Source organism: Micromesistius poutassou, assembly GCF_964030765.1.
Source record: "Micromesistius poutassou genome assembly, chromosome: 15".
NCBI classification, from domain to species: Eukaryota; Metazoa; Chordata; class Actinopteri; order Gadiformes; family Gadidae; genus Micromesistius; species Micromesistius poutassou.
In genome coordinates, this window is record NC_140285.1 from 13,474,121 (window position 1) to 13,493,603 (window position 19,483).

The 19,483-nt window shown below is 45.2% G+C and overlaps 1 protein-coding gene across 1 annotated transcript in view; it reads left to right on the top strand.

The window, feature by feature from the left end:
• LOC311359967 (metabotropic glutamate receptor 4-like) overlaps positions 1-19,483 on the top strand; it is a 139,061-nt gene that overhangs the window by 38,476 nt on the left and 81,102 nt on the right. The window contains exon 2 of the mRNA XM_084480035.1: positions 166-1,356. Coding sequence (XP_084336161.1) covers positions 802-1,356 — 555 coding nt within the window. The 5' untranslated portion in view covers positions 166-801. The remainder of the gene's footprint in view (positions 1-165; positions 1,357-19,483) is intronic.

Genomic DNA, 19,483 nt, shown 5'->3' on the forward strand with positions numbered 1-19,483 from the left:
AAGAAAACAACGCCTCAGAGTCCCAGCCACGGCCGAGACGCTGCGAATTAGAACTGACCGAAGCCGTTTCATATATATATACATGTGTGTGTGTGTGTATATATATTATTGCTCTTCTCTCTCCACGTCTCACACCCTCCTCTCCCTCCTCTGCCTGTGTTGCAGGATCCCTGGCTGCGGCGGAGCTTATGGAGGCTGTGAGCCGGCCGCCGCCTCGTTCACAGGCCTGACACCCAGGCTCTCTTCTCCTCGGGGGGGGGGAGAAAGCAGGAAGAAGGCGATCCACTACAGACGTGCTCCAGGAGTTCAAGTCACCGGAGTGGAGGCACGAGAACCAGAGAGAGAGAGAGAGAGAGAGAGAGAGACAGTGAGAGAGAGTAAAAGACGGGGGTTTACTCAACACCTTTGTTCCCACTAATAACTCCAGAGATGGCTCAGTGTGCCGGCCGCCGCGCCGCCCGCCCCGCGGCGCCGTAGCCGTAGCCTCGTGCAGCACCTCGCTCGGCTCAGGTGTATTAGGACCGGAATAAAACACAAAGACCTGCAGAGATAGGAGGGGGCCGAGAGCACGCCGCGAAGGAAAGGGAGAGACAGAGAATTATAAATACTTTGGTGCGTCAGCGCTGAGGAACATGAGAGGAGACATCTAAAGACCCCTAAAGCGTGCGCTGAAGACTATCGCAGCCAACCCCCGGGATCGTTTTTTTCCACTTTTGTTGCGTGCTCGTGCAGTTGCGTGCGTGGGTCCATTTCTTCAAGGGACGTTTGTTGAGTTTTTGGATGCGTGCTTAGGCTCTCGTGATGGCTGCTGCACAAGGGAGCTCCCAGAGAGCGGGGGCTGGCGGTCGCGTGACAAGAGGGGGCCACCGCTGGCACCTCCACCTCCTCCTCCTGGCGTTCCAGGTTTTCACCGCCGCCACGGCGGCCAAGCCCAAGACGCCGGGCCACACCCACCTGAACTCCATCCGCATCGACGGGGACATCTCCCTGGGCGGGCTGTTCCCCGTGCACGCGCGGGGCAACGACGGCAAGGCCTGCGGCGAGCTGAAGAAGGAGAAGGGCATCCACCGGCTGGAGGCCATGCTGTTCGCCCTGGACCGCATCAACAACGACCACGAGCTGCTGCCCAACATCACGCTGGGCGCCCGCATCCTGGACACCTGCTCCCGGGACACCCACGCCCTGGAGCAGTCGCTGACCTTCGTCCAGGCGCTGATCGAGAAGGACTCCACCGACGTCAAGTGTCTGAGCGGCGGGCCGCCCATCATCACCAAGCCCGAGAGGGTGGTGGGCGTGATCGGGGCGTCGGCCAGCTCCGTGTCCATCATGGTGGCCAACATCCTGCGTCTCTTCAGAGTGAGTCCTCCTTGTTTGTTTTTTCCCAGTGTTGCGCGTCGTTGCGTGGTTTCTTGTTTCACACACTCCCACACGCGCACAGGATTGTGTACATAGGACACGTACACACATGCACGCACACACATCAGAACAAACGCACACACACACACACACACACACACACTCACATACATATGCGGACACAAACACACACAAACCTACACACTTCTCTGGCAGTATCATGAAGCAGTATGTCATCATACAACATGTACACTTCTAAACTAAACGCTAAACCAACGAGGGTCGTGAAGCAAACCTAAATCCATGTACTGCAGGTTGTTTTAATTGCCCTTCGGTTCAAACATGAGATTAGAGTCTGGTGTTGTCCAGCAAACTGGAGCCCATCCTTACTTCATAATCCTCTCTCGCTAACCACATTCATTTGCGTTCCTTCAGCCCGTTCATTCTGGGCTGTCGTGCGTGTTATTCAGGCTCCTAGGGTGGCTCTGAGTGGAGCGTATGAATTGACGTGACTGAGTTGCTTTGACACTTTAGATGCACGTGAAATGTATGATTGAGCGGCACTGGCGTCACACCTGTTCGGGGTTGTCAAGAAAGTCTGCCTACAAATGAGTTCTGTGTCAAATGATTGATAGTTAGTGAATACTGGAATATGATGAGAAACACACACACACACACAGACAAGCACGCAGACACACGAATACGCACACACACATGCACGCAGACAGACACAGACACAGACAGACAGACACAGACAGACAGACACAGACACACACTCACACACACACACACACACACACACACAAACACACGCACACACGTGCTACTAGCATTCATGGCAAAAATGAATCCACAGCGGTGTGAAGTGTTGCTGAGATGGATGCTCAGCTCGTCTCTCGCGGGGTAAAGTATCAGGTGGAGGAGACAACTATGCTTGACGGTGAGTGCTGTCCATTGAGATGACAGCCAGACCTGCAGACCTGCTATTTACAGCTGCAGCACACAGTGAACAATGCCATAGAAAGCGCCACTGCTGACTTCGCCTGAAAGAAATATCCTCACAATGGCCAGAGTTTGTTTGTTGATCATAACTTAGCTGCATGCGTGGCATCGTTAGCCTGTGTGTGTGTGTGTGTGTGTGTGTGTTTGTGTGTGTTCCACTGCTTCCTCCGTGGCTTATCCTGATCCTGCTTGCAGTCTCAGCCTACTAGTGTTGGCTCAGCACTCCAGGATCAGACGGGAGGGATCCGTCCCCATGGTGTGACATGAATATTTCCCCACTTTGTTCGTAATGTCATTCTTTTTTTGGGGAGGGGGGTGGGATTGGGACAAGATCTCCTTCTCTCTCTCTCTCTCTCTCTCTCTCTCTCGCCCCTCTCTCTCTCTCTCTGTCTCTCTCTCCTGCATCACCTCAACGCCCCACACCCCCGTCCTCGTCGGCTCGACCCGGCTCGTCGGCTTGATATTTACTGCTACATAAGCAGGAGAGCAGAGTGCACGAGAACTCGAGGTAATTAGTGTTGGCTTGGTTATGATACTCAAGACTGAGGGAGGGTAATTAAAGCTTCACGTTTTTTTCCTTCCCTTTCACTTTCTCTTTGTCTTCTGCTGATTGTGGCAGGGATAGGAAGGGACACTGGCATCATCCTCTGCTTTACATGATGTCACACCCTGTCGCTCCCTCTCCCTCTCCCTCTGCAGGGATGTGGCATGACGGAGGGGCCAGGGAGGGAAACTGCATCAGGAGACGCAAGGACGTTTTTTTTTTATGTTGTTTTTTTCTTTCCCCCAAGGTATCGTGAGCTGACTTGCCGAGACAATCATAAGCTCTCAGACAAAAGAGGGAGGGACGTTGATAGGGGGGAGGGATGGAGAAAAGGGGGAGGAGGGGGGAGAGACAAGGGGGGGGGGGGTGTAGTCTGGGCAGCCCACTCTCAGCAGCAGTACTCCAAATTAGTCACAAACAGACGCATTGGTTCTGCAGGACTAGCGATAGTCTCAGTGGAAGAGAGAGGCATGAAGAGAGAAGGAGAGAGAGAAGAGAGAGAGAGGAGGAAGGGAGGCAGCCTGGGAGCTGCCTGTATCGACTGAAGCGACGCCTGCATCGCCAGACGCCGAGGGTTAACTGGCTGACTGTGTGCTGCCGGAAAAGCGAGAGATCTTCCTTTTCTTTGCTGCTCATTAGAGGAAGAGGTATATGTCAAGAGGAGGCACCCCTCCCCGCCCCCCCTCTTCCTAGCTGCAGCTTGTTCTGTGAGTGGACGGCTCTGTGGACATCAGCTCCGTCGGTCATGGAGATCTGTAGGAATGGAAGAACCTTAATGATGACCGGATGTTTGCATGGGTTGATTGGAGGTCACCATGAAAGAGAATAACGGGAAGAGAATATTAATCACTTGTGTATTCTACTACGGTTCTTAATCTTGGAAATCTACATTATGTTCAACTTTAAACCAGTTCCACTTTAAACCATGAACACAGTCAATCAATAAATCAGAGTTAATCCTGGGTTAGACAATAATCCTGGCAAAGGGGGGCTGACTACTTAAACTACATAATAGACAGTTCCTAATGAGATTCATGAAGACAGGCAGATTTCCCAGAAGGCCGTTCCCAACGTCCACCTCCAGACAGGGGGGCTCAGGGGGCGCTCTTGGGCTCGCCTCGCGTCCAGTCACCTTCACGCCGGAGACCGGCCGCCGATCGAAGGACAGGGTCGGGGCAGGGGGAAATAGATGCCGCCCAAATGGGCCGTATTTCTGCACAGCTTGTAATCTGCTGTGGTCATTTACACAGACCTCAACCCCAACCCTCCACCCACTACTATACCCACCCATCCATGCACGTTAAAACCCACTTATTGTGCTGTCCGCGCCCAGCAGAACCAAACGTAACATAAGGGCCGATCGAAAAACACAAACCGGGGAGGAAGAATAAAAGCAAGCTTTGTCAGGAAGGCGGCAGGAAGGCGGCAGGAAGGCTGTTGTTTCCCCGTGTTTCCGTTCCGCAGTGTTTTCCCCTGTCACTCAACATGACGTCCTCCTATCGATCGGACACAATCCGTCCGGCCTCTCATGACAAGGCCCTCCCCAGCGTGCTCCCGGGTCCGGGCCAGCAGGTCTTTTAGCCGTAGGATTAGTTCCAGCCCGGGGAGCACAGCCCCGCCACGGGGCCACCGGTCCATTGGGGAGGCGGTCCTGAGAGAGAGTTCCTCAGTCTGACGCGTCGCTCCCCCCGTCCCGCTCCGCCGGTCGAGCCCGGTGTCAGCGGCTTCTAACCGCCATGAGGCATTGTGAGGAATGATCTCTGCCTGTACCTCCTGTTCTGCCTTTCATTGTTTCATTTCTATTCATTTATTTACCCTTCACTCATTAAACATGTGTTTTGCGAGGACCTGGGCAACAGGGCAAACCAGCACGGAGTAAACACAACCCAACACAAGACAAACATTGGAACATCAAACATTTGGCGATACTCTTTGGTGATAGAAGTGCAAATAGAAAGAATGAAGGGCACAGGCAGCAGCCGATTGTGTCCTGCTGCAAATCTTTTAGACTGTCATGGCATGTAGCATACAGTAGGATGGTATGCTACATGCGTACAACAGTATGTTGTATAACAGCAATGCCTTATGAACCATGCAACATGTTCCAGTGAGGTCAATACCTCAGGGGTTGTAGTTCTGCTTACTGCAGGTCGCTTTGGACAAAGCATCTGCTGAATAAATGTAATATAATATAATGAACCGTGGGTGTATGGGTCTTATGGATTATCCAGTGTTTCCCCCAAGAGGAACCTATGGGAGGTTTTTCTCAGCCTGTCAAAATACCATGAGTCGATAAAATGTTCATATCACAAGGTTGTTTTCTGTATGGTTGGTGGGGCGGGGGTCCGGGGGGCTTTGGAGAGGTGGGATATGGGGAGTGAATGTCCTTCCTGCTAATTGCCGTCTTCAATCCTCCAGACAGCGTTAAACAGAAGAGGAATTTGGGCTGCCCAGTGACGGGGCCGCCTGGACGGCAGCCAGGCTCCGAGCACGTCGGAGGAGAAGGCAGCGCGCAGGCCCCCATGAATCACTGGTGAATCAAACCGAAGGGACCCTCATTACAAATTAGAAAGGGGGTACCATTAGAAAAGATAGCTCATCCTCGTTAATCAAGGCTAATGTGGATGGATGGCAGACTGGGTTACGGCTGTATTGCGCGTTGCATTTCCCTGAACATCTCAGGATTCTTCCCCCTTCAAATATCATGAATTGAGAATGAGACAAGCAATTCAGTTGAATTGCTTCATATGTCATATCATAAATACAGGCATCTATGCTGAATATACAACATATTTAAAAGCTTTTATATGTTGTCTATAAATATACATTTATTTATATAAATATATATATATATATAAATAAAATAGAAGTACCTTACTGTCACGTGTTGCAGTGGCAGCCTTTTTGTGGCAGGTCTTCATAACTCACTAATCAGTCATCATTAAAGCAATCCACTTTATTCTTGTGGAGAGTGGACGTCCAACACGGTGATGTGTCTGCTATCACCAGAGATGTTAACCCAGTGGGCTTACCAAAGGCGATAGAGGCTGATCAATTATTATCTCCAGGCTAATGGTCTCCACTGCCCAGTACAAACCCCAAGCCAATCCCAATTTCTTATAGACCTGTTCAGATCAGGGTGATGCGTCTTCTCCATTCATAAACCAGCCAACGTTTCTTTGAAGACTTTCATAGGAATAAGCTTGTATATGATTCATGTTTTTTCCTGCGGCTGTGGTAAGGAGAACACAGCGTGGAGGCGTTTTCTCCTGCTTAACTTAAGGAGTCAGAGGTTGACCTACAGAATTTGCTGCACCATATTGCTATTGATTTTCTCGAAGAGTTTGACGCAAACTCGATACTAAACTTAAAATGAATAGACCATCTTAGGTCTCATTTCTTCAGACAATGTTCTCAATTATACAATGTGCAGAGTAAACTCAAGGTATCTAATCACAAATGCAGAGATGCTTTGGACAATTATTTTTGAATTGGTATAATACCATCTCACAATGCCATGAGAGTGTTCTGCGATGGCAGCTGCTGTTAGTTAAAATGTCTGCAAATTAAAAAAATAATGTAGAAATAGTTCCATAGTGTGAAACCACATAGTCATTGTGAAACATTTCATGTACACTGTGTTTTTCCCTGAACTATCAGTCTTATATAAAATAATCTTCCTCCCTTACTTGTTATGCATTCACACTATTTGATCTTGATCCTTTTCCCTGCCTCTTTTTGGATGTGTGTCAACTTGGTTTTTCTTCTTTTGACCTGCAGCTATTCTTATGCATAATGTAAACGTCAGGCTTGATTCAATGTTATTTTTCCTTGTACACAATCCCTTCTTTTGAGGAAAGAACTTGGACTCAAGCTTATATTATCTCATTCTCATCTCTTCTCTAGTCAACAATCATATTGGTTTGGTATGCAGAGATGTTTGATTAAATTGTTTCTACATTTTTCCTTAAACACTATGTTTAGCACAAGCAGCATGGTCGTTGTATTTACCTCTCTTTAAAAGAGCAAAGAAAACATGATTGAATATGATATAATGAAATGTATTGTATCTGTATCGTGGAAATGATTAAGAGAGCAACGTGCTTGTTGAAAAGGAGACATAAAACAATATATTGCAGGGCACCTCCCCCTCGATGGCCTTCTTCAGAGAACTGACACTCCTGTTATCTCCGACAAAACCAATGACCCGTGCAGTCATGGACATGCGTGTGGGCCACCGCCATCGACTCACAGAATACATTACCTGCCTGCATTGTTCTCACGTTTAATCAATTACTAGAGTAAACGGAGACAGACACTCTGACACAGATACCTTCCATGTCAAGAGACAGCAGCTGTGCTGTGGCCGTGACACCCTCATGAGTGACACGTGGGTGGCGCTGCCCATCTCCCACCTGGGAGAAACGTCCTGTAAGGGGAGTGCGGGGAGACGCCCGTTTGCAGTGCTCAATAGCGAGCAGCGTTTGTAAATGCAGCATGTTTGAATGGGAAAATTAGCAGTGTTGGTTACAGCACAGGTCAATGAGGTCCTGGCATGGTTTTTAATGAGAAAATACTATGATTTAGCCAGTTGATTTTCAGTGAACATGTTTAATATATGGAGCTAAATCCAATTAAGTATTTCACCCGAATGGAATTTTCCCCTTATTTATATATGCTCAGATTTCATTATCCTATTTTACATTCGTTATGAACAGGAAGATAAATCGGAAACCAGTACCCCTTCTGTTGTAATATTGGCCGCCCCCCAGTGTTTGTAATAAATATGGAAGCGGTCCTGCCACTGAAAAAGTTGAAATATTTCCCAGAAATTGTGAGGAACCCAGAATCCCTACAATATTTCTTCCTGAAACTTAATTACCAGGATTCTGGTTTTATATCTTGCACTTCAGGTATCTAATAGCCTTTCTCAGCTGGTGCTGTGAATACCCATAATCCCATGCATGAGTTTTTGGGAGATTGTCAGAAATAGAATAATAAAAAAGCATACACTTTTGGAGGTTTATTAAAATATATGTGTGTTGTTTCAAACGTAGGTCCCAAACTTCGAAGGTATGTCAGGAGCAAATGGAAAGTAAAGTTAGCCTTCACGCAGAGAAGTAAGCTGTCTGCTGGCATCATTGTCAAGCGAACCAGAGGGGGAAACAACCGCTCGGCGGACTCGCCCACTCTGCCTGCACTGCTTAGCTAGCATTAGCTAGGCGTAGCGTGATTTGAGCGGGAAAGACTGCAGGCCCACTCAGCCCTCTCTGCCTCTTAACCACCACACTGGATAGCTGCTACCAGAGGTTTACACAGCCCCACTTTCAGTTTATGCAACTTCAGCTGAAAAAATAGGGAGATTAAATATTAAATATTGAGCAGTTGGGGCCTCAGAAGAGTGCTTCCCAGTGAGAGAGCTAACCATAGTGCCTCGGTGTTGGCCTAGGTTAGGAAGAAATGTCCTGTTCACAGTGTTATATCCCTGCTTAGGCAGGGTGAACACTTTGTTATATACATGTTTTATAATGTTCTTAATTTGATTTTTCCTAAATTAAACCTTGGTAGCCTACTGGATTGTATTGGACTCTATCTCCTATTGGTTTCATTTCCTTAAGTTGTATGATATATGAATTCAACTTTATTAGGATGTTATTGAGGTCATTCAATTCACATAGGGTCAAAGCCAAAAACGTGGATCAATAGAACATGTCAACGCTTTTAAAGCAGGCCGAATCATTGAGATGCACAGAACATAACTGAATATGTTATTGTAGAATTGGTAAAATTATGAATAGGTGTCCAATGCTCGAGTGCTAATGAGATAAGAATCTGTTTTGTACTGCTAGTTGTGACGCATACGTCTTCCTATGACACGAGGGTGAAGGCTTATTTCCCTGCGTCCTCTATCTTACCTTTACTTGATGAATGTGGTGAACAGAGACCATCAAGATAGACCAAATAAAAAGACAATAAAGGAGTGAAGAATAACTGATCAGATCATACACTTTCAAAAGGTCTGAAAATAAACTGATTTAAAAGGAAAGTTTCCCTCATCCTTGAAAGACACGTGTATCTGCATCTATGTAAGGTCCTGTTCTAATGTAATTTCCTATTTTTATACCTTTTACATCAATATAATATACAATAGCAGCTACAATATAAGATGTATCTTGACAATGGCTCATGCATAATTCACACTCATGTGTACATAAACATATATGTGACGTCATGGAAAGTAAGTAATGTAGAAAATACGATGATTACTAAAGGATATAAAACACTGAAACTTCATCAAAGCAGCAGCGTTTTACGGACCTGGGTGACACCCCAGGCAGCGGCACTTTATTTACTCACTAATTATCAATTTCCACAGCAATGCCTTTCATTTAGCAAGGTCAACAAAAGCAGGCTACAACTTCCAGGAGATTGAAGAACAAACAGTTGGGCCTGCAGCCAGAACACACCAATATAAAATCTGGCTTTTACTTATATACTCCAGAAGACCATTTCTCCCCTTCCTGTCACTCCACAGAAAAACTGACACAATCAATTCTCCCTTTTACTATCTTCCTGCAATGGTTCTTGAAAAATTCTAAAAGTTGCATCTTAATTAGTTTTACAGACCATACGCAAAGGCTGAAAATTGTTTTTTGCTTGAGGGGAGCCGAGAATGAATGTTTTGTTGGAGAGAATAATGGCCGACGCCACAAACAAACAAAGAGGCTGGTTTGAGGAATGGAACGCCATGAGCCGGCGGTTCGGAGGAGAAAGGCCGACACGAGACACGAGCATGCCCCGCACGCCCCTAGAAGTTTGCAGAAGCAGGCTGTGGAACAAAGTTGTGCAGCTCTGCGTCTCCGCCGCTGTCGAAAGGGAGAAGGTTGTGTATAATAACATGTTGCTCTGCCCACCTCCTCTCCAAGCACGGTTGGATAATGGCAGGGAAGACATAAATGTGGGCAGTCTCTGAGCTTTGTTTCTGCTGCCGTTTATCAGCCAACTGCAGATCCCTTGCATCGTAGGCGTCTGGGGGTAATGGATTAGAGTGCTGCTACAATTGATACCACGCCTGAGAAAGAACCGCATATTTTAGAGTTGCTTTGTCTCTGTGTGAGTTCTGTTTATTCCAACCGCTGGGTGGGGAATGGTGCTGATATGGCCCTTGGCACAGCAGCCAGTTTAGAGCAATAACATTGGCATCTCTAGGCGTAATGGGATGGAATAGCAACAGGCTACCCTAGTGAGCAAAGATTTTTTAAGCATTAGTCGTAGTGTGTGTTGTTGGTAAGTGGCCTTTGTGACATGGTGTTTCGGTGGGATTATTTTTCACACCGAGCTGCAGTTGCGTTTAGTATCTTTTGAGAATTCTTGGAATAATTATACAATAGCCAGAGTTGTTGGAATGGTACCAGGCAAGCCGAGCGAGGAACGATTAATAGCATTAGTGGAAGTGTGTTTTGCTGCTCGGTGGCGTTATTCCGCGCTGTGCAGGTAGGATCGTTTAGCATAATCCAAGATGCGGCTGGATTTAATATTTTCTCAGCGTATTTGGTATAATTACATGCTACAATATTCATTTATTTTTAGTTTTTTTCAATTGACTGCATCAGAACCATTCAGTGATTATAGTTGCTATGCTTAAGATCAATGGAATGCACATTTTAGAATTCAAAGCAGCCCTCTGATGGCGATATATATCTTACATGCATTAAGTAAGGGATATTATAAAACGGGGGGCCTAAATCAAGCAATCTGATTGGTTCCCAACCGTTGTATATTGAGCGTATACACACAGCTATGACGCCCGTTCAGTTTACAGAGTTCAGTATCACTCCGCGCCTAACTCTAACTGTTGTTTATGTATATATAAAAGCGATAGTGTAGTTCACTGAAGCCTAAAAAACATGTTGATTGCTGGAGAGGGTGGAAATGTTGTAAAGCAATAGGCACACGGTCGGCAATTTAGCCTACTGTCGAGTTCGAGTGAACTCGATAGAAGGCTAAATTGCCGGCGAACCAAGCTACCGTCTTTAGCCTAGCCTTCTCTCTGAAGGACGCTACAGTGTGTTGCATAGCAACCGCCGTACACTTTGCCGGCAGCCAGGAGGAACTACTTTTTTGTATTCGTTAAAAAAAATGCTTTTCCGACTTTCTAGCTTTTTCAAAATTGAGGGTGTCTATGACTTTCATTTCGCCATATTTACGTAACCGTTTTATAAAAGCAATAGATCACTTCAGTCAGTGATATACGGTCATTATACCACAGTGAAGGGGGTCGCCGCCCCTCCGCTGCGCGTCGGGACGGACAACGCCCCTTAACTGTGGTATAATGAGCATACACCACAGCCTGTCGTGATCTATTGCTTAAATGTATGGAACGCCGGTCATTATCGGGAAATAAGCCCCGACAGCTCTGTCTTGCTTCGCCTGAAGGGGCTTATTTAAGGTAATGACCGGCGACGTTCTATACGTTATCCCGCTTATAACACGGTTACTTGTCAAAACGAAAAAATGACTTCACACGGTGTGTCTTTTTACAATTACCATTCATAGTGTTGATCAGCAGAGAAGTAGTCCGCCAAAGACGTTGACGTCGCTTAGCAACCGAAACCGCTGGGGTTGATAAGTTACCGGACTACTTGCGGAGTGATACGAAGGACGCTAATCACTCCATTTTCCTTGACAGCGGTCATTATATGCTTAGCAACGGTCATTATTGAAAAATAATTCACCACCGGAAGTCAGGAAGGCCCATGCAAGTGAATGGAGCGTTCCACAGCATTGGGAAGAGCCGTGTAATAAAGGCTTATAAATGACTTGTGACTGAATGCTATTATAGTTTTTGGAATGTTTTGTCTCCATAAGGTATGCATTTGTTTATCTATATTTGGCATGCATTCCAGTACATTTCTGCATGTATCTATGTGACACCATCAAAGGGTCACTCTGAAAAACTCTGTTTTTTATAATGAAGCTTATAAAGTGTTACACACTTTTATACTTATTATCGCAGTAAAAAATAAGTACATAAAGCATTGATCACATTACATTACATCAGTCATTTAATTAGAGGTTTATGAGGTCAGTAAAGACTAGTATTTGATTAGGTTTAGTATGTGATTATGATTTCAGATCTCTGGGTTCAACCACCGTCGACAGGAGAGGGGACCTCCATTGATCAGTGCATGTTATCCACAGAGAAAATACATTTAAAGCTTGTTAGACTCACCATACTTTTTACATGGATCCCAAGGGCCTGGACTTCAAAATGGCGTGCGTTCTATTCATCAAAACATATTTCAAACCAAGTTTATTCAATTGATTTATTGAGATTTGTTTCTTGGTATTTTGTCAAATAAACCACTTCAATGAGTGTAGCGTGGTACTAAATGCCAGCACTCACTTCCTATTTTCTCTCCCTTCAACCCACTTTAAAGGCAAACAGAAACTGGCCAGCGCAATATCTGTTCAAGACAACGCAAAGCTTGTGATGGAGACAGGAAGCCCCTTCTATCTAAGGGCTATGTTGTGACAAATACGAAAGCACAGCAGCACCGGCTTGATGGATGCTTACACAAGTTGCTTCTGTTTGACCAGCAGTGTGTGCATAGCAATCCTGTCCCACTTGCAACGAAGAGCGAGAGACGGATGAACAACACCGTGTTTGTGGTGAATAGATGTTGTTGGTTGTTGCTTCCTATACACGTCTCTGTACACATATAGGAAGAGGCGTAGAGGGGGATTATGTTTCAGCGTGTCTAGAGGTTTTCAGCGCGGATACAGCTTGTTACTGGTCGCCGGATACCTTTGCTGTGCTGTGCTGTACCTGGCAATGTTCTGAGGAACACATTCCCCATGGTATACTCAAGAGAGCTTTCATACCCCAGAGAAGCATCTCTAGCAAACTGCAGCCAGACAGCTCTTGCTTCACTACATTGCATCATCACGCTCTTGGCAGGGATGGACTTCAACATTCACTCAATATCGGGCTGTCACGGTTTATATCCCAGCATAAAATAATAGGATTACATGATAAGGTCAATGTGGATTTTTTGGCTGTGTAAATTTTATTTAAAATTTGGTTTTACTATTGGTTTTAATCTTAATCTTAATTAGTTAATCAATATAACGTTTTGTGTTTGGGACTTCATGTTCACAAGTGTCTCTATTCACTAGTCCGTAAGAGGAAATTGTATTAACGGGAAGTGAAGATGAGGATTCAGTACCGTATAACACACTGTAGCCCACGGCCCTAGAAGAACAAACGTACAAAAAGTCAAAGTCAACACTTTGCCTATGAAAGGATTCACATTTGCCCTTTGCCATTTTATCACTACTCCCTTACAAAGGTTGGTGTGAGCAATAAGCTCACACCAACCTTTCTTAGAGCCGTTCTACTGGAAGCCTTGACAGCGTCTTTATCTTAGCGGAGCGCACAATAGCCAACGTGTCGGGGCCGGGGCCCTCCGTGGGCTCGGGGCGTCCGGCCAAGCGTCAGGGCGCCGCTCAAACGGTTCATCTTGTGTCCGCGGTGTGTTGACCTTTACTACTGGAGGAATCTTGTAAGGTCAGAAAGATAAGGTGAGTATGGCCAGAGACCTTTTGCGGAGCCTCGTCTCAGATTTCTTTCCACCAGAATGACTGCGACACGCCCACCACTAAACGACCCACCCTCACCCACCGTTTGGTTCTAGCGATGCCGGGGTCATCGTCTGGCTCAAGCATCGTTTCCCTTGGGGGGGGGGGGGGGGGGGGGGGGCGCCGCACTGGGAGCGCCTGCGCTGAGACGATGCGCGGGGCCCCGCGGGAGACCCGGACTCACACAGCACGGAGGTTTCTGTGGTGTGATTTGATAGACCGTTCACAATATTACGGTGAGCTTGTGCAACATGAAGCTGCTCCGATGTCTCTTTGCATGAAGAAGACACTTGATCTTAGAAAAAAGCCCAACGCTATTTTGAAGGGTAGTTCTTCAGCTACAGTCAGAATTTGAAATAAGAAAAAGAAAATATAGTCAAGCAGAGAGAGTCACCGCTGTCGTTATTAATCTCCCCTGATGATCCCCCCCCCCCTCTCTGTCCTGATGGCCGAGCAGACAGGACAGGTAGAAGGCAGACGGCGAGGGGAAGAGCGTCACACCGCCGGTGGGGCCGCTCATGACATCGCCGTGGGAACGTGTTTGATGACGGTGGGAATTGCTGGTGCTCAATCAAAAGGCAATCACGTCGCGTAGCTTCAGGGACGACCAATACATTATCTTGTGCGGTGTTAATACCTCAGAGCAAGGTGGCTTGGTCGTCGTTTAAGCACATCCCAGCGTTCTTCTGCGGGCTACTGTTGATAACGTGAGAAAAACATTACAGTGTTCATTCTTCATCTACAAGAATGTGGAACAATCAACTGACGCCACAAAAACATTGGTTCTTCTCATTGTTCCTTTTCAAGAATGGCAAATATTTCCGTAATGTTGTGCATAGTTTACTGTACACAAATCATCTCTTCATCCTGGCAGCAGAATGTGACGCTATATGCACGGTTGCTATTTGTTTTTAGAGCACAGATGGCTCGTCAGATTAATGCCTTCGATGGATAGATATGCCACACCTGCCGTGCCTAAAGACCCAATCTGATGCGATCCACTCTCGCTGGATTTCAGCAGCAATGTCTCACAGCTGACAGTGAGGATTTGATAAACATCAATCATCAATACAGCATTGTTTTCCAAAACTGTGTTTGGAACAATTTAATTTCTGACGGTAAACGCAGCTTATGTAATGTGGCCGCAAGATGACAGAATGCATTGAGATGATGAGTGAGATGATTACTTTTTATTCCAAAGAACAGCTGTTTGTTATATATGTACAAGTCTCAACGCACTCAGTCCTAAATGTTGTAATTGTCTGTGGATAAGTGATGAGAATCTAACCACAAAGCTTTTGGAAGGTTCAATTATGAGAACACAATAATGGCTTGTTCCTACACACATAATTAGCTCATTTCCACAAGCTAATGTTTCTGTAATCTTTATTGATTGAATTTAGAATTGTATTTAATTCATTTATTTTTGCAAATGGCAGAACTTTGAGGAATGATTCTAAAAAAGACTTACAGCCACACAAACCTGAGACGGGATTCATATTTCCTTAAGTAAAAAAAAAATAGAAAATTCCAACAGAGCTATGGTTTGTGTTACCCACTCCCTAGTGTGCCATTTACCAGATAAAGGGAGGTAAATCGATTTAGCCAAATCTATTAATCAAATGAAAAAACAGAATTGTTTGCCTGTACCATGTACAGAAAAGGAAGGGGATGTAATTACATCTGAGTTCACTCAGGCACTAATGGAATTGAAAATAGAATTACCCTAGGTTAAATATTCCATCTCCCATACACCATTCCATATTCCATCATCATTCTTCTTATTTATCTGATTATGATGCTAGGGCAAAGGAAATCAGTTGACCCAGAGCTTCACACATATTTACTTTACTCATAATAATAATAATACTAATTATATTTAGAGTAAAGTTTTTCTTCAAGCCACATAGAAATTCTGAAAAGAGCGAAGCAAATATACAATTACCTATGCTTAAATGGGTAATTGATACTTTTCATAGGATATATTTTTTACTGCAAACTATTTTATCTATATCATATAGCGCCAAATCATCAGGAGCTTCCAATAAGTATATCTAAGAAGAATGTGTAAGTGATATAGAGTAACATGTTTATATTTATAGATATAAATTCTGAGCCAAGGCCATTACCAAAAATCCAGATAACACCGACTTCGACTGGCAGAATGACTCAGCCGCCGCAGGGATGTCAATATGGGCCAGGGCTCCATGAGTCTAAACCCTCCAGACTAGAGTCCAGTGGTCCAGTGCTACTTCCATCATTTAGCATTTTTCACACTCACATTAGCCTGTCCAGGGCTAGTGATATGTGGAGTGGGGGGTGGACGGAGGAGGGGGGTGTCCTCAGGTTTGACGTTGTGCTTGGTTTCCCCAGACGGTTTTCTCCTAGCCCTGGGTAGTAGATGAATTATGGCTCTTGCGTATTCCCCCCCACTGGGGATGGGGTGTCCAGAGCCGGCTGTCCTCTGAAACATGCAAGCTGGGTCCCACTCAAGTCAGGGAGAGCTAAGATCTATAGGGGGGGGCTGGTCAGGGAAGCTTTCCTGGCGCCAAACTAGACCCCGGATCAATACTGTCTGTTATGCATCGTCCTCCTGTCCATGCTCTGTCTGTCGCTTCACATAGTTAACTCCTCCATTACCACGGTGTTGTACTAGTCCACAACCATAGGATCTGCATCTTTATATTCTTTGGGAAGGTAAATAAGTCCTGGTTGTTGTGGATAATATTTAATTACTTATTTAATTAATTTTAATTACTTATTACGTTTATTTTAGTTTAAACAGGGACTGGTGGCTGTTAACGTTGAGCATCACCGTGCTATCACTGTGAAAAGGTAGCCATCACCTCCTAGCATAGACCTTAAGTCTTCCATCCAGACTAATGGGGTCTTTCTGTGTGACATAACCATCTTCACGTATGTTTCTTCATGGTGCCCCAGTTTCCTTGAAATGCATGCATTTTAGCATACCCTACTTCGCTTACAAGCGTACGACTGTATGAAAAAATCTAACAATTTGGAGCGTAGCCTATACCTTGGATAAATAAAGGTTTAATGAAGATTCAATTAATATCGAGTAACTTGGCTCTAAATGGATATTAGATGGTGGCGTGGGTGAGATATAAACAATAGGATGCAAGCTTGAACAAACATTTAGCCTGGTAATGTATCATACTTGTAATAGCTTCCACACCACCTGACTTCGAGTGGTACAGTTAAATATGCCGACCAGGAGAGCGCGACTATTTAGTAGTTAAGCAAAAACATATCGCTTATTTGTTGATAAAAAGTAAAAGTGATTAAAAAAAAAAGTAATATATTCCTGTTTTTTGCTGAGCATCTAATGCGAGTGGTGGACTACTTCAACCAAGAGTCTCTCGTAGTTGGTGCAAATACACACCCACACGCACCCATACACACATACTCACACATACACCACACACCATCTCTTTGATTTTATGTATATTACTGGTATGCAAGTTTTTTTTACTCCAAGTGAGTCGTTCAATTCTAAATAAATGACTCATCTATAATATTCATATTTAAATGATTAAGATAGTGAACAAGGCTATTCAATGGGTGTTTCGACTGGTGCCCAGTTCGATGTGTGTGTATGGATATTATTTTTTCAGAGAGAGAGAGTCTGGGGGGAATACACCGCTTTAAGGACGAGGCCAGCATATTCTCTATATTAAATTATTGCCAAGAATCTCCCAATCCTACGTCCAAAAGCCGCTCTTTATTTTTCCCCGCTTAGCTTTGATGTTGCAGAATTGCAATGGGGTCCAAAAGCACAAGAAGCCTCAGAGCTTGTTGTTGTTCTGCTCGTCTTGGACCGTAATATCAGGCTTTATCTACCGCCACCGCCTCAGTCGCTGCCCACAGGGATTCTGGCCGTGGGAGAGACACAGACCCAGGGTGGTCCTCCCCTACCAGTACTCACACTTGTTATCCAGACATTTCACTCAATGATTATATTGATTACATTGTTTAACTTAGCGTAGCGTAACGTAACGTAGCATCTAAAATATTTTACAAACAGAGTGAGTGCTTTATCTCAACCTTTTCATGGCCATAGGCTGTAAAGAATATGGGCATAGCGTCTGGGACGTCATCCATTGGATCACACACCAGCATTATCCAGCCAGAGATGAAGCGTTACAGGCAGAGACTTTTGCAGAGGAAGCAATTCACATTCGGCACAATGAGGGAATAGAAAGGCTGCCTCGCAGTATATGGCTGAAACTCATTAATATTATATCCTTAATGACTTTAAATGAAATAAAACTGTCAAATGGAACCTCTCAAAATACATAATAGTGCATTTAAACTGAGATCATTAACGAACACAGAAACAATATATTTGCTTTTAAGAGAGCTTTGTGAAACATTATATATAAAAGGGTGGCTGGTAATTTTGCACCTTATCACCACAAACCACCTTCTCATAAGTCATTAGAGGAACTACACTCAAATCGTTCCACCAGGGCTTCACAGACAGGCGGCCCTGGGCGCTTCATGGCTGTCCAGTCCTTTCTGGTGGTGAAGGGGGGATGTTCATCCACAAGCGGTATGTATTTATATATTTAATTTGATTATTTTCCTTTTGACGCCGCATTCCATTCAATCAAGCGATAACACTGGAAACAGGTGGTCACTGGGTAACGTAGATAAAGAGGAGCGACCCCCCCCCCCCCCACAACCCTCTAATCTCTGTCGTCTTTCCCGGCGGGTGCAGCCGTTGTAGTTATTGATAGCGGGCCCCGGACCTGACTGCGGGTGTGGCGGCGGCGGCGGCGGCGCTCCACACTGGAGGTTTTCCCAGTGTCTGTTCGCAGGCAGACTAATGGCTTTCATTTGGACGTGACAGCTCGGCACTCGCCGGCCCCTCTGGCGCCTGACGGATCTCTTCATTGAGAGTCATTTGTTTAGGCAGAGGCTGTGTCTCTTCACCTGTCCACTGGATTAGGGGGAGGGTGGGGGGGAGTGGGGGAGGAGTTAATATTACTTTTTCAGGTCATGATTTAAACAAGGCTTGGTAATCATTTTAAAACGGTAAAAAACGGTAGAATGAGATCCACTTTTTTGGGGGACTAATTATATCGGATCTTTGAACGTATTACAGCGGTAATGTCGTTAATAGATATCGTTTAACAAATCCTCACTGCGTATAACCAACGACGACAATATTTATTTATGACTTAAGGTCTCAATGACATCCTACCAGGAACATAGACCACACTGAACAGGAGTGTGAACTTGCGACGGGGTGGTCGGGGGTCAGCACTGTAGTGGCGTTCTTGCGTTCCAGCGTGGCCGGGACGGGCGTCTCCATCACAACAGGACTGCCTGCTTAAAGGTGCGTCTCTAACTGACGCCCTCATCTGGAGGCAATGACCCAACACACACACTTATTGTGGCCTATTTCGTCTCGTATTTTGGCCTACCGTATAATTATTGGATTGATTTTTCAATACAATCCAAGACCTTTCATATATTTGTGTTGTTTCAGAATTCAGTTTGACATTTAATATTCCCCCTTTTCTGCCTCCTAATCTCAGTAGCTCATTGAGAGCCAATTTGTTTCAGATTACTCTTGTTCACACATTAGACAATGTATCAAACATATTTCCCAGAGGGCATTTCTTTGATGAAATATCAATATCAGCTACCTAATGGGGTGCAATATTGCAATATAATATATCCAATGTCCAGTTTTAAGACCATGACTACTCCAAAATAAATCTGTCCTATTTCAACCTAGCCATTTTGATTTACTAGCGAATTTCGTCCATCTAAAATCACCGCAGTGCGCTTCTATCAAAACCCTCATTATCCTCAGGCTCAAATAGTTATAGGAACGTACGCATACTGACAAATCATGCAGTTGAGATGGTTGCCCTACTCTGTGTGCGAGGCGATGCATCTCAAACACAAGAT